Source organism: Convolutriloba macropyga, chromosome 6 (assembly GCF_964194025.1).
Source record: "Convolutriloba macropyga chromosome 6, txConMacr16.3, whole genome shotgun sequence".
NCBI classification, from domain to species: Eukaryota; Metazoa; Xenacoelomorpha; order Acoela; family Convolutidae; genus Convolutriloba; species Convolutriloba macropyga.
Window position 1 is genome coordinate 68382200 of NC_134473.1, and position 19880 is coordinate 68402079.

Genomic DNA, 19880 nt, shown 5'->3' on the forward strand with positions numbered 1-19880 from the left:
ACTATCTGTTGGAGCCGACTTTTTTGGGGTCAAAGGTCACCATGAAAAACAAAAAAAAAATTTTTTTAATTTTTTTTTCAACTTTTTTAGAAGAAATGTGGTCAATTTTTTTATTCATATCGGTAGCCCACAAAAAACAGTTGGTAATGGCGTTCAGGTTTTGAGTTTTCGTTCCGTCGAAAAAAATTTATTAAGCAAAAAAACCGGAAAAATCTCATTTTTAATAAAAAATCCTTTCTTTTTTTCCTCCTTTTTGCTGAAAAAATGATGTTTTACTAGTTTAACTAACACCTGAAGGTATAGCCAACAGGAGCGCTGATATTATATCAGCATACGAAGAACGATTTGCTAAATGAAGTTTTTGTTTGATAAGGACTTTATGCATTTTTTGAAGCTTTTGTTCGAACCTAATTTTACATTTCAATAGCTTTCTCAACAAATTTTCTCTCAACCAATCAGAAGCTTGTTTGCTTCCTGCTATACATTCGAACACGTTTGAACATGTCCAATTTGGAATTTTTCTCCCAACTTTGTCTCACTAAACAGTACTGTTTTTGTGAACATGTTTGAACATGTCCATTTTTGTAAAATTCTGATTCTAAAGTCTGCTAGCTATGTAAAAACATTAAAAGAAGAGTGTCAATTAGCGAGCTATTCACAAAAGATAGTAACACAACACACCAAAGTGCAAAGGAAAAACAATTCAATATTAAATAAGTTGTTAGAGGTCAAAAAAGTCCATTAGAGAGTCTTCTTGTTTTCGTTTTTTTGGTGCTGCGCACACTACTGGAGTTTCTGAGCAATTGGGTGTCTTGACATCGGCTGAATTTGTTTGGGGTTGTGGTGTCTGAAAGTTTGAACCAGATAAAATGTTGACATCAAACTGACTTGCAAAATTGTGAGAGATCTTGTTCTTCCTCTGGAAATCCTGAAAGAGTGACGGACTTGGGGTTGGAGTAAAAGTTGGGCTTGGATCCACAGCAGGAGTTGTTGGAACACTGACTGAAACACTCGGTGGCTGACTGTCCGGTGAGGATGGCGATGATTTGACACCCCACATATCACCCAAATTTTCGTAGGCGTGATATGTACCGAGTTGATTCTCGAATAAGGGCACACAATCGCAGTCGTATCTGTACAAGATACGTCTCACTTCCTCCGGCAAATTTTCTTCAGTCGAATGCATTTGTGGTATAGTTTTTGGTGGTAAGTGTCCTCCAGAAGTAATGACACTGGATTCAGCCGGCTGCGTTTTTTCCGGTAGGGCAGCAATAGCGTTAATAAATAGCTTCGGTATCAAACAATGCTGGTATGTGTACCACAAATCGTTTTTTCTTTTCTGTTGTATCAGTACGACAAAATTTTCAAACACGGTTTGGTAAACAAGAGTTCTCTCAAAAGAGATAGCAGACTCCGAAAGAATTTTCACGGACATTGTTTTCAAGTTCAAGTTCGATTCAATAGTTAACTGTTAAGTAAGAGCAAAAGAAAGAAATGAACACAAGTACAAAATTCTTTCCCAACATGTGTTTCGCAAGGTTCGCCTTATCTAAGACCAAAGAAATGATTGGAGCATAATCACACCTAGTTGCCTAATATATTGTATATAACATGTGGTTAGCCACACTGTTGTTCCTTTACAGAGGAATTTGGGGTCACATCTGTTTGTTATTGGTTTTATGTAAATTGTGTGTGGTCTCTGCACTATACTATCTAGGGTCACATCTGTTCTAAATCAACTTGTATGTAAAATACATGGGTGCCTACACTATTAATGGTTAACTATCTCCCACACAGAAGTGTGGGTTGTGGTGATAAATTTATTGCTTTCTATACAAAACACATGTACTTGTTATCTTTGTTCGCAAGTAGGTTCTGCATGTGTTTCGCAAGGTTCGTCTTTTCTAAGACCAAACAAATGATTGGAGCATGGACACACCTAGTTGCATAATATATTGTATATAGCATGTGGCTAGCCGCACTTTGGTTCCTTTACAGAGGAATTTGGGGTCACATCTGTTTTGTATTGGTTTTATGTAAATTGTGTGGTCTCTACACTATACTATCTAGGGTCACATCTGTTCTAAATCAACTTGTAATATATATGGGTCCCTACACTATTAATGTTTATCTCTCTCCCACACAGAAGTGTGGAGTTGTGTTGATAAATTTATTGTTTTATATACAAAACACATGTACTTGTTGTCTTTGTTCGCAAGTAGGTTCTGGTAGTTTATAGAGGTATGGTTTTAATTAACTATTATCTAAGGTCACATACGTATAAAAGTCTAAAATGAACAGTCTCAAGTACGCCGTGGGGCGTACTTGAGATTGTATTTACCAATCACTTGGATTTAATTAAAAATATGACGACACTGGTTTGATCCCAACTTGCCGCGCCTCTTAACTTCGTAGTTATTTACATTAAGAGCAAGTGATAAAACAAGTTGCCTACCATGCCTTTTACTTCCTCAAAAGACACACAGTTTGGAGATTGCTATTTCGACATTTCCCAAACAGAAAAGCGTTTGGTCAGGGCAACTTTAAAAACGTACGAGAGAACCGGAACATATGTGTTTCTAAAGTTGTTCAAGAAAGCGGCCGAGGATTACGAGTTTGAACAGAGAATTTCTCCGACTCTAGAAGAGTTTGGAAATTTAGTCAAAAAAGCAGAAAAAATACGTGAAGCTGCTGCAACGCAAGATTCAAAACCAACCCCAGCAAAGAAGCAGAAATTTGATCAGTGTAGTAGAGATGGTGGAAGCAATGTTTGAGCGATCTCCCAACTATTTCAAACTATTTCAAAAGCAGTTCAAGTTTTTAATTGCTGATGAAAAGCCAAACTTAACAGCTTCGAATAACTATGCTGTGTGTCCTCATTTTGAGTCTGAATTTTGTCAGTTACCAACTAACCATTTTCACGTTCTGATTGAGAGTGCAATCGATGTTGAGACCATGAAGCCAATCAAAATTTTTGCAGTTCCCTGTCTCTTCACTACCTTCAGACACTTATTTTCAACCTCAACGAGTCTGGAATTTAAAGGAGATACATTTTCAAAATTACAGCTTGCCGTTGACTTTAATAACAAATCTGGAGAGAAAATGGATACAGCAAATGTACGCAAGCGACTTCCACCCTTGGCAACAGCGGCAACCAAACTATCAAAATCTACAGCGGTCTCTAGCGGAATCTCAAAAACATTGGCGAGATCTACATCAATTGTACCACAGAAAACAATTCACAATTTTGTATGTTCTACAATTTCTTCGAAAACTCAAACTGATCAATTTAGTAGTGAAACTTTAAAAAGAGTGGAATCAATTTTGAGTGGTCCTCATTCTGGTGCTTTTTGTCAGATTATGGATATATTTATGAGTGGTTTTGGAAAACTAAACATTGATTCTGATTTACTATTTGTTCGTCTTGTATATGAAGAAAAAATTCAGTTTTAAAAAAAATTTATTTCACAATATTAGTTTTGTTAGAGCATCATGTGAAGAGCAAAGCGAATCAAATGAAAATCACTACAATTTACAATTTGTCTATCATCAAATATTAAATGAGCAATAACAATACAAAAGAGTCCACACAATTCTGAGTTTTGACCTTGAATTGGTTGGTTTTCAAGTAATTGGTGAAACTGTACATTATTTTTTGCAAGTCGTTGATAAATATTCTTGTAAGAAGGATCGTCCAAGGGGATCAGCAAACAGAAGATGGTCGTTCTTTTTACAAATGAGGAGCCAGTGCGTGCCAGGACTTTGAGATTTTGACGCATTTACTATTAAAAAAAAGTATTTGATTTCAATTTTGAAGGAAAATTGTCTGCTGCAAATACACCTCGAAATTTGTGCTTTAGTTTTTGACATCTCTGAATTAAACCATTAATATCATCTTCATCCATCATCAGTTTGTTAGAATATGATTTTTTGACACTCGTCGCGCAGTATCAACAAAAATTGTACTAGCTTTTTCTCCAATAATAAAAATTTCAATGTTGGTCGGTAACGCTGATGAAAACTTCAACTCGATAGATATGGAGCAGTTTGTTAGCTCCGGGTGTATAAAATCATGAGAAGCTTGTTGGGTGCTAGTCAGATCAAATACCATTATAAAATGGTTGGGATAGTCTGACAGACTTATTCCGTGTCCATTGTCAATATAGGCTAAATCCGATATTGTATTAAAATAAAGGCGTTTGTTATCAGTTGTAGATATTGGGCTATCAGCCACTGGTAACCCCTTGCGATAAATATATATCTGTTCCAAGTCAAATTTTTGAAAATGAAAAGGATTTTGCATATTGTTGCCCAAAAAAGCTTCGTTCGTATTGAGACAAATTGCTAGTCTTCGGATTGGCTCTCGTGCAAAAATGTCCTCTTGCTTCCAACTATGCAGACCAGTTGAAGCCAAAAACGTCTTTGTCAAAGTTTCAAAGTAGGGATAGACAGCAGGGCTAGAAAGCAAGGTTTTTTCAATGGCAGACACGACCTCGTCATTCAATGTCATCTTGCGAACGTACAAATTAGCTTCAACAATTTTCACCTTGTAATGTTTTGCAGCATCATCCGAAATGATAACAAAATCATCAATAGATCTTCTGAATGCAATACGAAGAGTTACACCACTGAGCAGATGTTTATCACATGTGAAAAAGTCTACCGCTACTTTACCATAAAAAGTGCATTCTGCTGACTCTCTGACCGAGTTTTTTCTTCGAGCAATTTCACCTGCTTTTATTGCAGATGGATCTTCTTCGTAAGAATAGCCTTGACATGCCAACCAAGTGTTCTTTGCGTCTTTGTTATGTGAGAACTCAGTTTCTATAAAACTCTTGTGTGCGTAATTTCCATTTGCGTTAGAGATTTTTAACCCGTTGGCTGACACTGTGCAGTCAGAGAAAAGTGAATGTAGCACATCATTGCAAAAGTATGGAGCATCGGTTTTAGCAGTGTCAGCAGTAGCTGCCCCGTCATATTTGAGATCAGCTCCCGAAGACTGAACAATTTTGCATTTGACTTCCAAAAAAATTTCTTGTAAATCAATAAAGTTGTTACGGTCACCAGTTACCTCGAACTCTAACATGGGTCCATCAGGACTATAAACAGGTCCCCATTTTTGACAAAAACTTCCATCGAAAGTCACCAAGAGCGCCGGCTTCTCAAACAGATCCAAAGAGCTATGGGTTGCTTCGTTTGGTAACAGGTTAGCGATCATATTTAACTTGAGAAAAGAAATCAGACCGACTTCTTTTTGGAACTTTTTGTTTTGAAATGACCAACTTTTGTTTGGTTAATCTTTTTCTTGGTGATTTTTTTGAGCGACTCCTAATCGTTTTTCTTTGTTGCCGAAATCTTGCTCCCCCTGTTTGTTTTTTAACAGTGTTGCTTATTGTATTTTTGAGTGCTTGTTTGGGTGATTTTTTACTGCTGACAACGTCTAGCAGCTCTGGAACACTTTGCTTTAGAAGTTCTTTTCCAATACGTTTTGCAGTAGGAAGAATGAAACGTCGAGCTAGGGGCAAAGCGACCCGCCCAATTCCCGCAGCTAATGCACCAAAACCACTGCCTCTTTGCCGGTAGTGGCCAGAGAAATGTGGTAAGGATGTTGCTTGGTTAGCGTAATAAGAGTCCATGCTAATTGGAAAATTTTTTGAACTGAAGGGTTAAAATGACTTTACCGGTTCCCGAAAAGGGAACCAATTCTCCCGTTTCTGTGCGAAGCTCAATCGATATTGATTGTATGGTGTTTGATAAGAGTTTTTTGTAATCTAAATTGGAAAAAACAATTCGATGAGCTGGTTCAAGCTCGCAGACACTACCGTTTTTCAGACGTTGTTTTGAATCAATGACTCGAAGCAAGGGGGCATTTGTATCACCGACGTACTGGTACTCAATAATGTTCGTATATATAAAAATTAAGTGCTTTCCCGAGCAAAGATCAACGGGAAATTCTCCATAGTATGCTGCCGTTTCATCACTCTTCATTAGTCTGTTTGATGTTGCGCTTTTCATTTTGTACCCTATGTGTACTCCACTGCCATCTGGAATGCCCGAAAAACCAATAATGCTGGGAATTTCTTTACTGGGAAAAGTAATTCCTTCATTTTTCCCCATCAAAATTTCAAACTTTCCAGTTTTCTTGATCTCTCTGAATGAAAAGTTTGGTAGTCCAACAGTTCGTTTGATAGTAGTTAGTATGTCAACAACTGAGTTATAAGTTCCTGTCATGATAGACAATTTTTCACCGTTATACGGACGAGAGATCACATTGGCTTCGGTAGCCCTTTTCTGGCTGTCTTCGTACCCTTTTAAGCTATATACTACCATGTCTCCATTTACAATATGCTCAATTTTTGTGGGGAAAATGATCTCACTGAGAGCTACTCTCCAGTCACCAGCGAGTTGAATTTCATCATTGAAAAAGTTTCGAAATGAACTGAGAGTGTTAGAGTCAAAAATTTCCATTGAAGCAGATGAAATAACATGCACAGTGAATTCATCGGTGAAACGGTTTTCACTCATTTTTCTCTACACGAACAAGCTGTAACTCTGGTTGATAAAATTTACCATCAATTTTTTCACCGTTTGCATCAATAAGTGAATACGTTGGCGGATTGAAGGTTGCTAAGCTTTCTACTTCAAAAACTTCGTCGGTGAAAGATTGTTTATACCCTTTCCTGAAGGCTTCGTCTTTTTTGACAGTTCTAACAAAATCTCCAACGTAAAATTTGGGTCTCTGAAACTTGATTGTTTGAGCGCTCAACGAGACAAGTCGTGGAACATCCTTTTTAGTGACTTTATTTGGAGCAAGTTTGGTTACTCGGTTGACTCGTGAATTAATTGTTTTCACAAATTGATCCAGTTTATCTATGTAGGAGTATGTCCACTTTTCTTCAAGGTACTTGTAGATAATGTTTTTTAGTGACCGAATATTCCGCTCTGCGAATGCAGACTTTTTTTCACTAAAAGTGCTGTATAAATGAATTCCTCGTTTGTTGCATAAGGTTTTGAAGGCTCCAAGAAACTCTGTACCATCATCAACCCACACTTTTTGTGGTTGCTTGTTTTTTATCATTTTTTTAAAGGTCGAGGCAGTTTCCGTTGCATACTTTGTTTTTAAGGGCTCCACACGAAGGTATCTGGAAAGACAGTCGACCGCAACCAATAAATATTTAACATTTCTGTTGTATTTTGCTAGTTTATCCACAAAAGCCAAGTCAACGGACCAAATTTCATTTATGTCTTTTACTATTACTTTAAGTCTTGGAAATCGTAAACGAATTGGGCGATATTTTGTAAAAGATGACTTGGTTTCCAAGTATGTCTTAACTTTACCAAATGATAATTTGCTTTGGGTTTTTAATCGCTTTGGGTTTCCAAACGATGCAGGTCCCTTCAAATACAGTTGATCCAACGTTTTTTTCTCAGAAGAAGTAAGACCATTTTTGCTGTTTGGTCTCTCCTTCTGCCGTCTTTTTTCTTGTGCCCGTTTTTCTTTGGTTGGTAACTTGATAACCGCTTCCTGATTGTGCTCGTGGGCTTGCAAAAATTTCTTCTTCGCTTTCGGATGCTTCCAAGATCTGTTTGGCATAGGTATTCGAAACTAAATGAGGTGGAAGATCGAGAGCTAATAATGCTCGAGAATATTTTTGAATGTCAATTTTCTTTGTTGACTGCTGTGTGTTATACAAAAAAGTTGACGCTTTTAAGCCAAGTGGTTGGTTATCAATATGAATGATACCACCTGGATCTTCAATGGATATTGTCGGGGATTCTAATATCTTGTTGAGAATGATTTCTGCTCTTCCGATTTTATTTTTCTCCATCACTCCCAAATCTCTTATTATTGACTGAAACGTTGTAGTTGTACTTTTTTTGACAATAGGTTCAATTTCACTGTCATCACTCATCGGCTCCTTTTTCCTCATGATCTGTTTCAACATTTATGCTGGGTTCTGTCTGGACTGCTCCATCCTCTTTTTCACTTTTTTCCGGATTTTGTAACATGTTTCTTTGAATGAGACAATTGCGTGGCTTTCTGTTTGTAGACAGGATTGTCAAAAATTTCACTTTTTGCCGGTTGTGTTGACATGAACATTCTTTTGGGAATTAAGATAAATTCTTCAGTATACATTATCACTTCCTCAGATGAAGGTAACACGAGAGAGCAATACCTTTCAAAAGAACCGTGTTTTTAGCAAAAATCTGCCTTTTATTTTTTAAACTTGTTTGTTTAGATAAAAGTTTTTTAAATGAATTTTCATGACCTTGTATTAATGTCCTCTTGACGGGAACGTTACCGTTGACAACATTAAACAAACACTCGCAAAGAAAGTTAATAAAACTATTTGGTGCCGACTTGATTAGTTCTTTTGACTTTATGTCCGATGTCTCTAACATTCGCCGCAGCATACAAAGCTCTTTCTCTCTCATTACTCAAATTGGTTACAACAGCTTTAGCTGGGGGAAGGTAAAAAACGGATGGTCCTGGTGGAACAATATTGGAGCAGTAACGTAAAACGTCCGATGTTTTTGGATCCAGATCGATCAGTAAATGACCAAAGGGTTGTTTGGTTGCTAGCTCGTAGCTATCTTTCAAAAATTTTGTGTTATTAAGCTGTCGACCAATTAAACCAATCTGTTGAAGGTCACGGGGTGATTTAAATAAAATGATGTGTGTTGTATTAAGATCAATAGTTCGTGACCATTTACTTTGTTGAAATAAATTGTGTTTTACGTAAATTACACTAATGTTTTTGTGACGTCCTGCTGTAGCCAATTTCGAAAACTCTTTGTCATTAAAAATCTCTTCACATGAATCGTCAAACACCAGCAGACAGTTTTCGAGCTCCGATATCAGATCGAAGCTTGAAAATTTGGTAAACTGTATGTTTAATTTTGCCTCTAGTGACTTAAATTTGGGTTGTTCATGTTGGTAGAAATAAAAAATCGAGAGGAACTTTGGAGAAAAAGTGTTTTCGAGTAACATTCTGAAAATAAGCTCTGTTTTTCCACAACATGACGGACCGCAAACAGCCATTAACAACCGGTCAGTTGTTGAAATGATTTTATTCATAATTTTGGGTTGGGAAGAGCGTATCCAACTGTACAAGAAAGAAGAGAAAACCAAAATGTAGACTCTTCACATTCAAGCTGGAAAAACACAAGTTTTACCAAAGAAACTATTATGAGAAAAATTATAATAAAAACTTGTGTAAAATAAACAACTTCTGATCGTGGTATCCTTGAATTACAAAACCTCCATGATCGTCTTTCATGGTGATTATCATCAAACACTAAGTCAGTTATTGCCCCGCCTGTATCTAACTGATCCTCTGCTTTACTCATTTCAAAATAAGTTTTTTTTTTAAAAAAAAGAGGTAAATTTGTTTATTTCATTATATAAATTTCATAAGATACAAATTGTGAGTTTTGATTATCATTGATAAAAGTAATGGTGTAGTTCGCATTTACTCTGTCAGTTTTTTCTCTGAAAACAATTGACTGTACGTTGTTCTTTTCAATTCTTCGTCTTATTTCAGCTGGAAGGCTCTTATCGTTCAGTGACATCAGAACTGGTTCTGCACGCTTGGGCATAGGTAAAGGGGTTAGTTTCAGCTTTCGCATTTTCTCTTCCAAAGACATGGTACAATTGGAAGTACTCCAAAAGTGAAAGGTATTTCTTGAACGCTTCTATTTCAGCTCCAGTACAGACAATTTGCTGTTTCCTCAGTACAGTTTGACCACGACTGTCAACTTTTTCCTCTTTGACAAATGTAGCTGTTAATTGATTTTCATCCGCAATACAACTGTAAACCACTAAATTTGGGGACAAGTTCACTTGAAGTAGAGACGATGCTGCTTTCTCGGACCGTCGATTCATTCGTTAGCCACAGGTAAAAAAGTGTAGCTTTTTTTCGTGCACAGTATTGATTTCTTTGCCGCTTAGGACAGCTTAAAACATGTAAAGTACAAATTGGTGTCTCGTGAAAAAATTTCAAATTTTCAAATTTTGGACATAATAAAATCTCTAAATTGATAACGTCCTTTTTCAGAAGTTTCTGAATAGTTTCTGTTTTTTCTGTTCCCTTCGCATAAAAAGTTGCCAAGGGAAATCGAAGTGCTGTGCTATCAAAAATTTGTTGCAAATAACAATATGGATAATCTCCACTCTCCCAATTCAAACCATGGAGATATTTTGACACCCAACTGTATGATCGTCTCTCACTCGAAGACAGTATGTTGAATGAAGTTGGGGGTAAAAATGACACAGTATCGCAATAACTTTCTGTCGAAACAGCTAGTTCTTTGATAATAAAACCAGACTTTTTATGTCGAAAGCCTTCAAAATCGAGAACAACTGGTCTTGATTTCAACATTCCAGCAAACTGAATAAATTGCTTTTAAAAGTCTTTACATATAGACAGAAGGCAAGTCCTGTCACGTGACCAAGATACTCGTTTGTCACTGGACACGGTAGGACATACGAATAGCCCGGCCCTTTTTCACTATATTCAAAGACAAAACCTGAAGCGTCGTGAAGTATAGCATGCAACCTCAAAATTTTGTAAGACTTGAAATACTTGTCCAGAGACGAATTATCAATACCAATCAGTCCACCATAGGGTCTCATTTTCATCGCAATATCCAAATCAAGATCAGGATCCAAGTACTGACATGTTGCCAAGAAATAAAGAAACCTTTCACCGTATTGAAAATAATCCTTTTTCAATTCCTTGTAAATTTCGTGAATAGCTTTCAAATCAACCGTCGCTAGGGTTGTCATGGCGGAAAAATGAGTTTCAAGGCCGCCTAATCCCCTTAATCCCTTTCCGTCTAGGATAACCCCCTATTATCCCATGTTTAAGTATCGTAGGATAACCCCCCCTCTCTTGAGACAGTATTTACTTACTACTTACGCTAGACACTTTTATTGTTTAAACACTTCTGAATGCTGTAGGGTTCGCATCTGCGATCTCTCTAATGAGAGTAGTCGACATTAACCTCTACGCTACACGGGCTATGTACTGTCATCGCCCACAGTCGTTGATATGCGATCGGAAATGCATCAGCGGAAATGCATCAGCCAAGAGATCAATTTAGCTTTTTCAAGCACGAACTCAAGAATTTGATGTTGAAGTTCAAGTAATCGCCGCGGCGTGAAAATGGCATGACAAGCAGGAGAGCCGTGCAGTATAATAGATAAAACGCACACCGAATACATTATATTTCACGTTACTAGGTAAACTGTACGGAACAATGTGCCTCAGGTAATTGAAATTCTGCCAAGCCTTGTTCAATTTTGAGCACATGTTTAAGTCCCAGACAATCAAAAACTAATGCGTAAACAGTCACTCGAGAAATGAAATCGAAAAAATGTTCAAGAAAAAATTGGTCAAGCAAAAATTTTGCGTAAAAAAGACATCTGTTTACAATAATTTCTTCAAACTTCAATCAAGAGCAATTAATAAACTTTCAATACAGAAAACATAGCCGGCAGACAAAGCAGTTATTGTCGAGAAAAACACTTGCATGTCGGATAATAGACAGATACAGCTATAAGTTACAGACGCCGCTCAAAAAGCAATGTAAAAAACATCCAGCCATAACTTAATAATACCCGTCAAAATTCATTCAGCAGAAGCCTTTTATTACCTTTATTGTTGCCTTTTATTACGAGGACGAACCTTCATTATATTTTAAGTTCTTTTGACCTTAAACTAATTCAAATTAAAATTAATTTTTGCAGTGCAAAAGTCATATTATTGAGATGAGTCCCGTATGAGCAAAATCTAATCACGCAAATGACCTTGAAACATTTCCTAGAGAGAGTGAGAATTGATGCCAAGAGCGCAAAAGCCGTAAGTGTGAGGATGAAGACATTCAAATACTTGCAGCTTTGATGTGTGAGCAAATGTAAAACGAAAAAGAGCGTCAAACTGCGGAACAGAACACCCACAACACCCCGCAATGTATGTTAACATAGAAATCATCCCTAAATCCATTTATCTTCAAAAACATAGCCGGTAGATTGTTGGAAAATAGCCGCCGTTGACGCACATCGGGATTGAAACAGAAAAAAAACAGACAAGTTGAGCAAACTAAGTTTTTGTGTCAAAACGTGTGCTAAATTGGCGTGCAGTTCCAGTTAGATTCTAAAACTATGCTTAATTCGGGCTTCTTAACTGAAAGCTAATAAGCCTAATACCAAACACTCAGCTAGCAAACACTCTAATGAACTTTGATAACCTAACGCACTATGACTTAATAACCGGGCTCTATCGGTTTTTCACGTCTCTCGATTTTGATATTTTGACATTGACCGTATTCACCACTTTGGGTAATTCAATGCGCGAAAGAATTTAAAATCCATTCAAGTGAAACAGCGAGTGCAGTAAGTCAGAAGTCAAACGTGAAAATCATGACTTGAGAAAAACGAAAAACGTGAAATTAACCAACTAACGTTAGGCACATTGCGCTTGAACGACCGACAAGCGGTTGGCTCCATCAGTAGCTATTAGTAGGATCAATTTCTAAGAACCGCCCTTGACACCATTAGTATAAGTCTCCTAAACAGTTTCTGTGAACCGCATACTTGGAGACTAGTGAACTCAAAGGTTCTAAGAGAACATATTGCCCACTTGGCGCTACCTCTTCATCCGTTTTTGAGGATGGAAGTCTAATGGGTCAGACAAAAAGCGGGTCAAGCGAAAAATCGCGTAAAAACACCAACAGGATTAATATAATGGCTACCAAACTTCGTTTAAGAGCAATTAACAAGGATTTCCTAAAAAAATGCTAGCTAAGTCATTTATGGTGAAATTTCTACAATAATTTAGCGTTACTGAGGGTAATAGATGATATCACGCCGCATAACAGCAGCTGATGTGCGGCATCAACAAAAGAGTTAAGGAGAGAGATAGTGTGAGAGACATAAATCGTCAAAAAAAAGAGAAGGAAAGAAATCCCACCCGACAGAGAGATAGAGAGCCAAGAAAACTTTTCCACGATGAGAGTCGACTCTGAAATTTCTAGTTTTCTTGCCTTGTTAGTAATTAAATCAAAGAAAAAAAACTGAAAACCGCAAAAATTGAAAAAGTTTCCAGATTTCTCAGAGGAAAAAAAAGATTCAAAATCATTTTGTCTCTGGAGTTCTGTCATGTAACCCATTCAAGACTTGAAAAATATCGTTGGCCAGTAAAGATCATTAAACTCAGAAAAGGACAAAAATATTTAAAAAATTTTAAAAATTGCAAATTTTAACAAAATCGTGCTAAAAATCGTGACATTAAACAGTTTCTGTGAATCGCGTACTCGGAGACTAGTGAGCAGAAAGGCTCTAAGAAACGTTAATGGCCACTGATAGCTACCTCTTTATCCCGTTTCTGAGGACGAAAACTCAAATGAGTCAGACGAAAAATCGGTCAAGCGAAATATCGCAAATAAAGACCAACAGGACTAATATAATTGCTACAAACTTAGTTTGAGAGCAATTAATCAATAGGTAAAGCGAATTAAAAAAAAGAGCGCCTAAATAATAGCCGTTGAGAGGCTGACGGCAGCTATTAATAGTTGAAACTGTTTGAACAAGCAGTTTATGCGGCCTAAAGGATTGATTCAATGGATAAAAAGAAGCAGGCTATTGAATACTTTTCGAAACAAACTTCCAAAGAGCTCTATTTCGGAGCGTATTTTCTTTTTTCTCTTGTTTGATGAAAGTTTATCAATTTGAAAAGTTTATCAATTATGAGAACAATGGGTTAGCGCATTGAAAAAAATCTGAAAAAACTTTTTTAAAGGTAAAGAAAGGATTTAATGTGACAATTAATGGAATTTGTCTGGTTTTTAAGCTACAAAACCTTCTTTCGCGCCCTAAATTTAGGTCTAAACTTTATTCCCTCCGGGCGTTACCTGTTTATCAGTGTATTGAGGAAAAAAGTGAAAAGGTCGGACGAAAAATCGGTCAAGCGAAAAATTGCATTTAAAAAGACCGCAGGACTAATACGATTGCTTCAAACTTTGCCACAGAGCAATTAATTACCGGACCCTTCTAGAGCAATTAATAAGGCTTTTAAAGTGCACATGGTTTCTAGAGTTTTTTTAAATCATTCTCAAGTTCTTATTACTCTCCAGAAGAACTGATGGTTACCATATCGCTAAATGCATATCATTTCAGTTATGACATTCTTCAAATTTAGGCCGTCAAAAGACAGTAAGTTGAGATTAATTGATCACAGCGGTTTGCTAACTATTACATTAGAAATATTCGTACCGCAAAATTTTATCACTCCTTTCTAAATTAATCATAACTTCGGACTTCAAACTTCATTATTTATTATATAAATCATACATCTTCACACGATGACAAAATGTTGCTCAAATTTCGTCATCACTCAAGGGGATCAAATTTCTTCTTATTTCTAATAAGTAATTTAAACAAGAAATAATTACATTCTGTGAGTACAACTTTTCAAGCATTGGGTTAGAACACAAATCGTAGAGGCCCGAGAGATTTTTTGCGCTGACACGAGTTAGGGCCGAAAAACTAGAAATACACTCAATGAATGCAAGATTTCATATAGCACATGCCATCAACAAATAACTTAAATTTTTACACTGGATTCTACAACCATGCTTTCTAAACATGCTTCATAATCATCTCTAAAATATCAAACGAATCAACCTAAAAATTAGCCTGACCATCAAGTCACTATATTAGAAAAACAGGTGTGTGCTGGGCTTGAGAAAGGGAGCCATGTGACTCTAACTTCACTAGTGTATAATGGGTCTTCAAATGTCAGGTAATAATTTGGTGCTGAAATGGGCTGTTAAACTGCGCAGTCAGCCTAACTTTAGCTCACTTTAGAGGTGATTGTTGTGGTGGACGACCGCCAATTAAATTCTGCTGCTCGATACCCTGAATGATTACGCAAAAATCAAGAAGTCAATCGGGACCAGTCACTAAAGTTTGGTCAGACAAAAAATGCTTTAAAGAGACGACAGTCTTTCCCATTATTATAGCCCCCATATGGTATAATTACCATGATAGGGCTATAGATTCTATGACCACTAAGCTTGGGGAAAAGACCTAAGACCACTCGGGGAAAGACCTGGGCTAAAATATAATGGCAAAGAGCTGATACGACAAAAAGGATAAAAATAATTGCTACAATCATGGTTTGATTTCATTTGATGATCATTTTGTGGGTCACCTGTACAATATCTCTAGCTGCCACCCTGTTGCCATATCTAAGCATAGCCTTGTCAGAGTCCAGCGCCTCCATCGACTCAAAATCAGCATTGCCAACTCCAATTATGATGATGGACAGGGGATAGTACGACGCCTAAAACATACTAGCACTAAATGGGGAGTATTCTGCGAGTTCACCAATTCGCAAGCCGTTTGCATATCATTGATATCCAAGTAATCCAGTGATATTCAGTAACACAGCAGGAACAAACGAGTCGCCATTTTCTTCATTCTTACCTCGATAGAGACAAAATTTCGCTTATAGTTGAAAACAACTAAATTATTGAGATTAAACTTTCCTAGTGTCGACAGAATTTAATTTCAACAACAGAATCGCATGTTAATCATTTCAAAATTTTAGGTATCTGATTAGGATAAATATCGGCCCGATATTCGGATCTTTTCAGAACCCCCTGATGCAATACGCGCTTCATTACAAACCATTGAGTAAAAAAACGTAGGTGATATGTTGGTGGTGCAAATAATATTTGCCCACTTTTTTTGGGAGGTGTGTGTGTGTGTGTGTGTGGGGGGGGGGGGGGTTGAATAGAAGCGTACCTTCTATTCAAAAATCCTGGAAGGTTTTACGAAACTGGCTGTAAGCGACACACTTCGTTAATGTAACAGTAAAAATGAATGCACTTTAAAAGCCCACAAAATTAAATTTTTGTGTCAAAATAGCACGACGGGCAGAATAATTGCAAAAAAAAAACAGAAAATTCCAAAAACAGAAAATTGCCGGAATAGCTGAGAAATAGACTCGCGTACCGTAAAATTTAGATAGATAGAAAGGAGTTGAAAAAACCTGCTCTGCTTAAAAACTATGGGTACATCTGAGAGAGCTTGAAAGGAGTGCCAAAATTTCCGACAGTTGAAGGGTTTGTATCCACGATCTCCGAAGGCGAGACAGTGCCCCCAGCCACAACTATATCACCTCTGAAACTTCCAATTCAAATCACGCAACAAGCGTGATTTAAATCAAGGGACGAGACATAATTAGCTAGCAAACGTCACTCCCAGTCGTAGCGAAAACTTCAGCATAGATATCACTGCATCAAGCATAAGCAAAAACAATTATGATCTCATAAAAAATCATTTAAAACTCACAAACCGAAATTAATCCTAGAGTTCACTGACAAAACAAAGTGTGAAATCTCAAAACAGCAAATTGAAAATTATTAAAATTTATATGGTGGCGTTGAAAAACTAGCCATGACTCTTATGCTGCACAAAAGCTGATAAACTCAAAAAACTGACCGCTATGATAATTCTTCCCGTTACCTCTGCGAAAGAAGACACTGGAAAGTATCAGGCATATTACAACCTTAAAAACTGAATCTTGAAAACCAGAAAACAATATTTTAGACCCAAGAAAACAAAAAAACTTTGGTGTCACAGCATTTCAACAAACCAATTTTAAACTGATAACGTCGGAAGAATTGCCCTTGAACGACTAGTGGGAGCTCTAATCTATTGCAGCCTGCTTCAGTAGGGGGAGTGGACTAAAATCGCCAAGGTGGCTTCAAACGACGTCATTAGAGGTTATTGTGTACCATTATAAAAACTAATAAAATTTAGCGTGAAAAAAATGATATCAAATTCTGCGCAGTTTTCATCTGACTTTTAGTAGTGAACTACCGCCACTTGAGTTCAGCTGCTTAAAATTGCGAATGAGAGAGAAATTTAGATCACGCAAAACGAAAGTCAAGGGCACAAAAGTCACTCGAAAAGTCAAATCGGTCAAGCAAAATTTTTGGATAAAAAGACTAACACGTTTAGTATAATTGATTTAAAATTCGTTTGAGAGAAATTAATAATGGCACAAAAGTACATCAGTATCAACTACTTCACTTTCAGCAATGATATTGCAACGAAGCGAAACGTAAATCTAAGATTCTGAAACTCTTAGTTTAACACCAGATATTTTCCCTATCCCATGTGTTTTGACAAAATCTCTTCAATTATTGATCATTTAGTTAACTACACTAATTGTCGCAAGCCATTGTTATCTTAGGGGACCATGCGACAAAGGCCACGAATTAGGAAGTGATTTCAACGTCAAAACAACCGACTAAAGTCGGAATCGCTCTCGAACAAGTAGTGCGAGCTGTAATCTATTACAGCCTGGAGAGGGTGGAGGCCTAGAAATGGAACGCAAGAAGTCCACTAAGGGGCTTCACATGACGCCATTAGAGGTTATTATATACCACTATTACGGTTCAAAGTGAAAAAAGGCACCAATTTCTAGTGGCCAACTAGTAGCAAACTGAAGCCAATTGAGTTCAGCTGCCTAAAACTGTGAATGCGAGAAATAAGATCAGAAAAAAAACGGGAAAAGTCAATGGCGTAGAAGTCTCTAGGATTGTCAAAGCGATCAAGCGAAAATGTTGCAAAAAACACGTATACAATTGCTTCAAACTTCGCTTGAGAGCAACTTTAAAATCTTTAAAAACAGACCAAGGACATCTGAGGAAATTTTTAAACTACGAAGACATGCTGATTACCAAGGCACTACGAAAGCTTGCCTTGGTGGTGTTTAAAAATTTCTTTATACGTTCTTAGTCTGACACAGATTTTTAATTGCTCCCGAACGCAGTTTGAAGCAACTATTGTACACTGAGCGTCTTCTTTATTGCAAAATTGTCTCTCGAACGTTATGACTATTCGAGTGACTTTTACGCCCTGACTTTTTGCGTGATGTACATTTCTCTCATTGGAATAATTGAAGCAATACATTTAGGATTGAAGGCTATTTTGAGGATAATTGAAGCCAATTTTCTCCTTTTGTATTTTATATTTTGTCAGGTTTCTGTGCTTTTTAACTCAGCCGGTTGGTTCGCGAACTTTTCAAACTTTTATTTAATTGTTTTTTTAAGAATAACGTTAGAACGATTGATCTTCTAACGTCACTTTGATCAGGCAAAACAACCCAAGTGGAGTGTAAAAAAAGCGACCAGTCAGACAAAATGCGTTCAAATAATTACAAATTTTGATTGAGAGCAATTAATAAGACTTTAAGCATTTAACTGAACGCACACAAAAAAGAACAGTCAGACAGAAGAAACGTACCCAAACATAAGTTTCAAATTTTAGCCTAAAAAGAATAAATGAAGTTTGCGAACACAAATATATTATACGTGCTATAAATGTATTAGCATACCTCTACAATAGCCTCGATAGTCTGTTCTAGGTCAGTAATAGCTCCATCGGTGATGATGAGAAGCATGAAATAGTGCAACCCAGTCTGGAACTCCGACGCCGTCCTGAACAAACATCCAAATATTAAAATTCAAGCCTCCCCCTTCCCTTCTCCCACCGCGCCGTCAGCTAATACTCATTTCACATCTCCGATCTAGCTATACAAATCTTAATAAAGCGAAGACAATAAGTTGTTCACAAACGCTACTGAAAAATTGTTCATGGGTAGGCGATTTCCTCAAGTTCAGTTTAATAAATCCATTCATTAAGCCAACTCATGCATATCACAACAAGGTCATAAGCTTTAAAATGTAATAAGGACACAGTAATGATATCTCCGGTAGCCATGTTATTGCGTCCTAAAAGAGAACAACAAGCAACATAAGCCCATTTTCTCATTTTATCCCGTTTCTTTTCATTTCCTTTCAGGTATTAATTTGATATAAATGCTCGCTTTGAATGCAACCAATGACTTCAGGGAAATTATACGGAGGTTCAGCTTTTGGGAATAGCTTCTTTTCTTATCAAAGCGAGATACGGCGAATACTTTTGTTTGTCAATTTAAGAACTTAAGACACAGGGTAACCAAATTACTTCTTTTAGTTTTAACTTTAAAACTCTTCAGAGCTTGCTTAGCGTCTGGGTGTATAAACATACCCGGCAGATTGCCGAAAAATAGCCGCCGTTGATTCCAATAAGCATGATTGGGATTGAACGAATAGAATATATTAAAAAAAAAGATTTTTGTACAAAAATATTTTTTAAGTCCGATTTATTTTGATGGCATTTTGTAGTTGAACATACTTCTGTTTCTTAGAGAGAGGCTACAGGGGCTACTATCAACACCAATAAGCATTAGAGGTGGTAACTAAGACATATAGAAACGACGTTCAAATAGCGGGCATCTAAAATTGGGCTTTATGGGTTTATCCCGTTTCTATTTCTGACATCAATTTTTTATTCTGACTCTGTTCATTTTGAATTGCTTTGCTGAGCAACTGATGTTCAAATTCACTTTTAGCAGAATGAGAGAAGAGAGAAACTAGCCTAGAGAAGTCAAAAAGATTTCACGCAAAATGTCGAAAAAGCGGCAAAATGGTAAAGCGAAAAAAAGTTTGACGAAGTAAAAAAACATAGCAGGACAAGTCCTGACGTACAATTCAAAGAATTTTCATTGACTAAACAGAAAAACTAGACCTAGAATGGACTATGAGTGAATTTAGAAAACCATTTTTAAAAAAATCATATCAAAAAAATAAGAAAAAAACAGAAAATCAATGTCAAAATGCCGCATGTGAACAAAAAAACCACTAGCGAGAAATGAAAATTGAATTCAAACAAAAAACTAGGCCTATAATGAGCTGTGAATGGATTGGAAAAACCATTTAGAAAAAAATCCGATCCAAAAAATCGAAAAAACAGTAAAAAT

The 19880-nt window shown here is 36.8% G+C and overlaps 1 protein-coding gene across 1 annotated transcript in view; it reads right to left on the minus strand.

The window, feature by feature from the left end:
* Positions 1–19880, minus strand: part of LOC142340556 (copine-9-like) — a 64226-nt gene that overhangs the window by 7870 nt on the left and 36476 nt on the right. Inside the window, exons 12-13 of the mRNA XM_075391202.1 lie at positions 18414–18516; positions 15216–15347 (exon numbers count right to left, since the gene is read on the minus strand). Of these exons, the coding sequence (XP_075247317.1) occupies positions 15216–15347; positions 18414–18516 (235 nt within the window). The remainder of the gene's footprint in view (positions 1–15215; positions 15348–18413; positions 18517–19880) is intronic.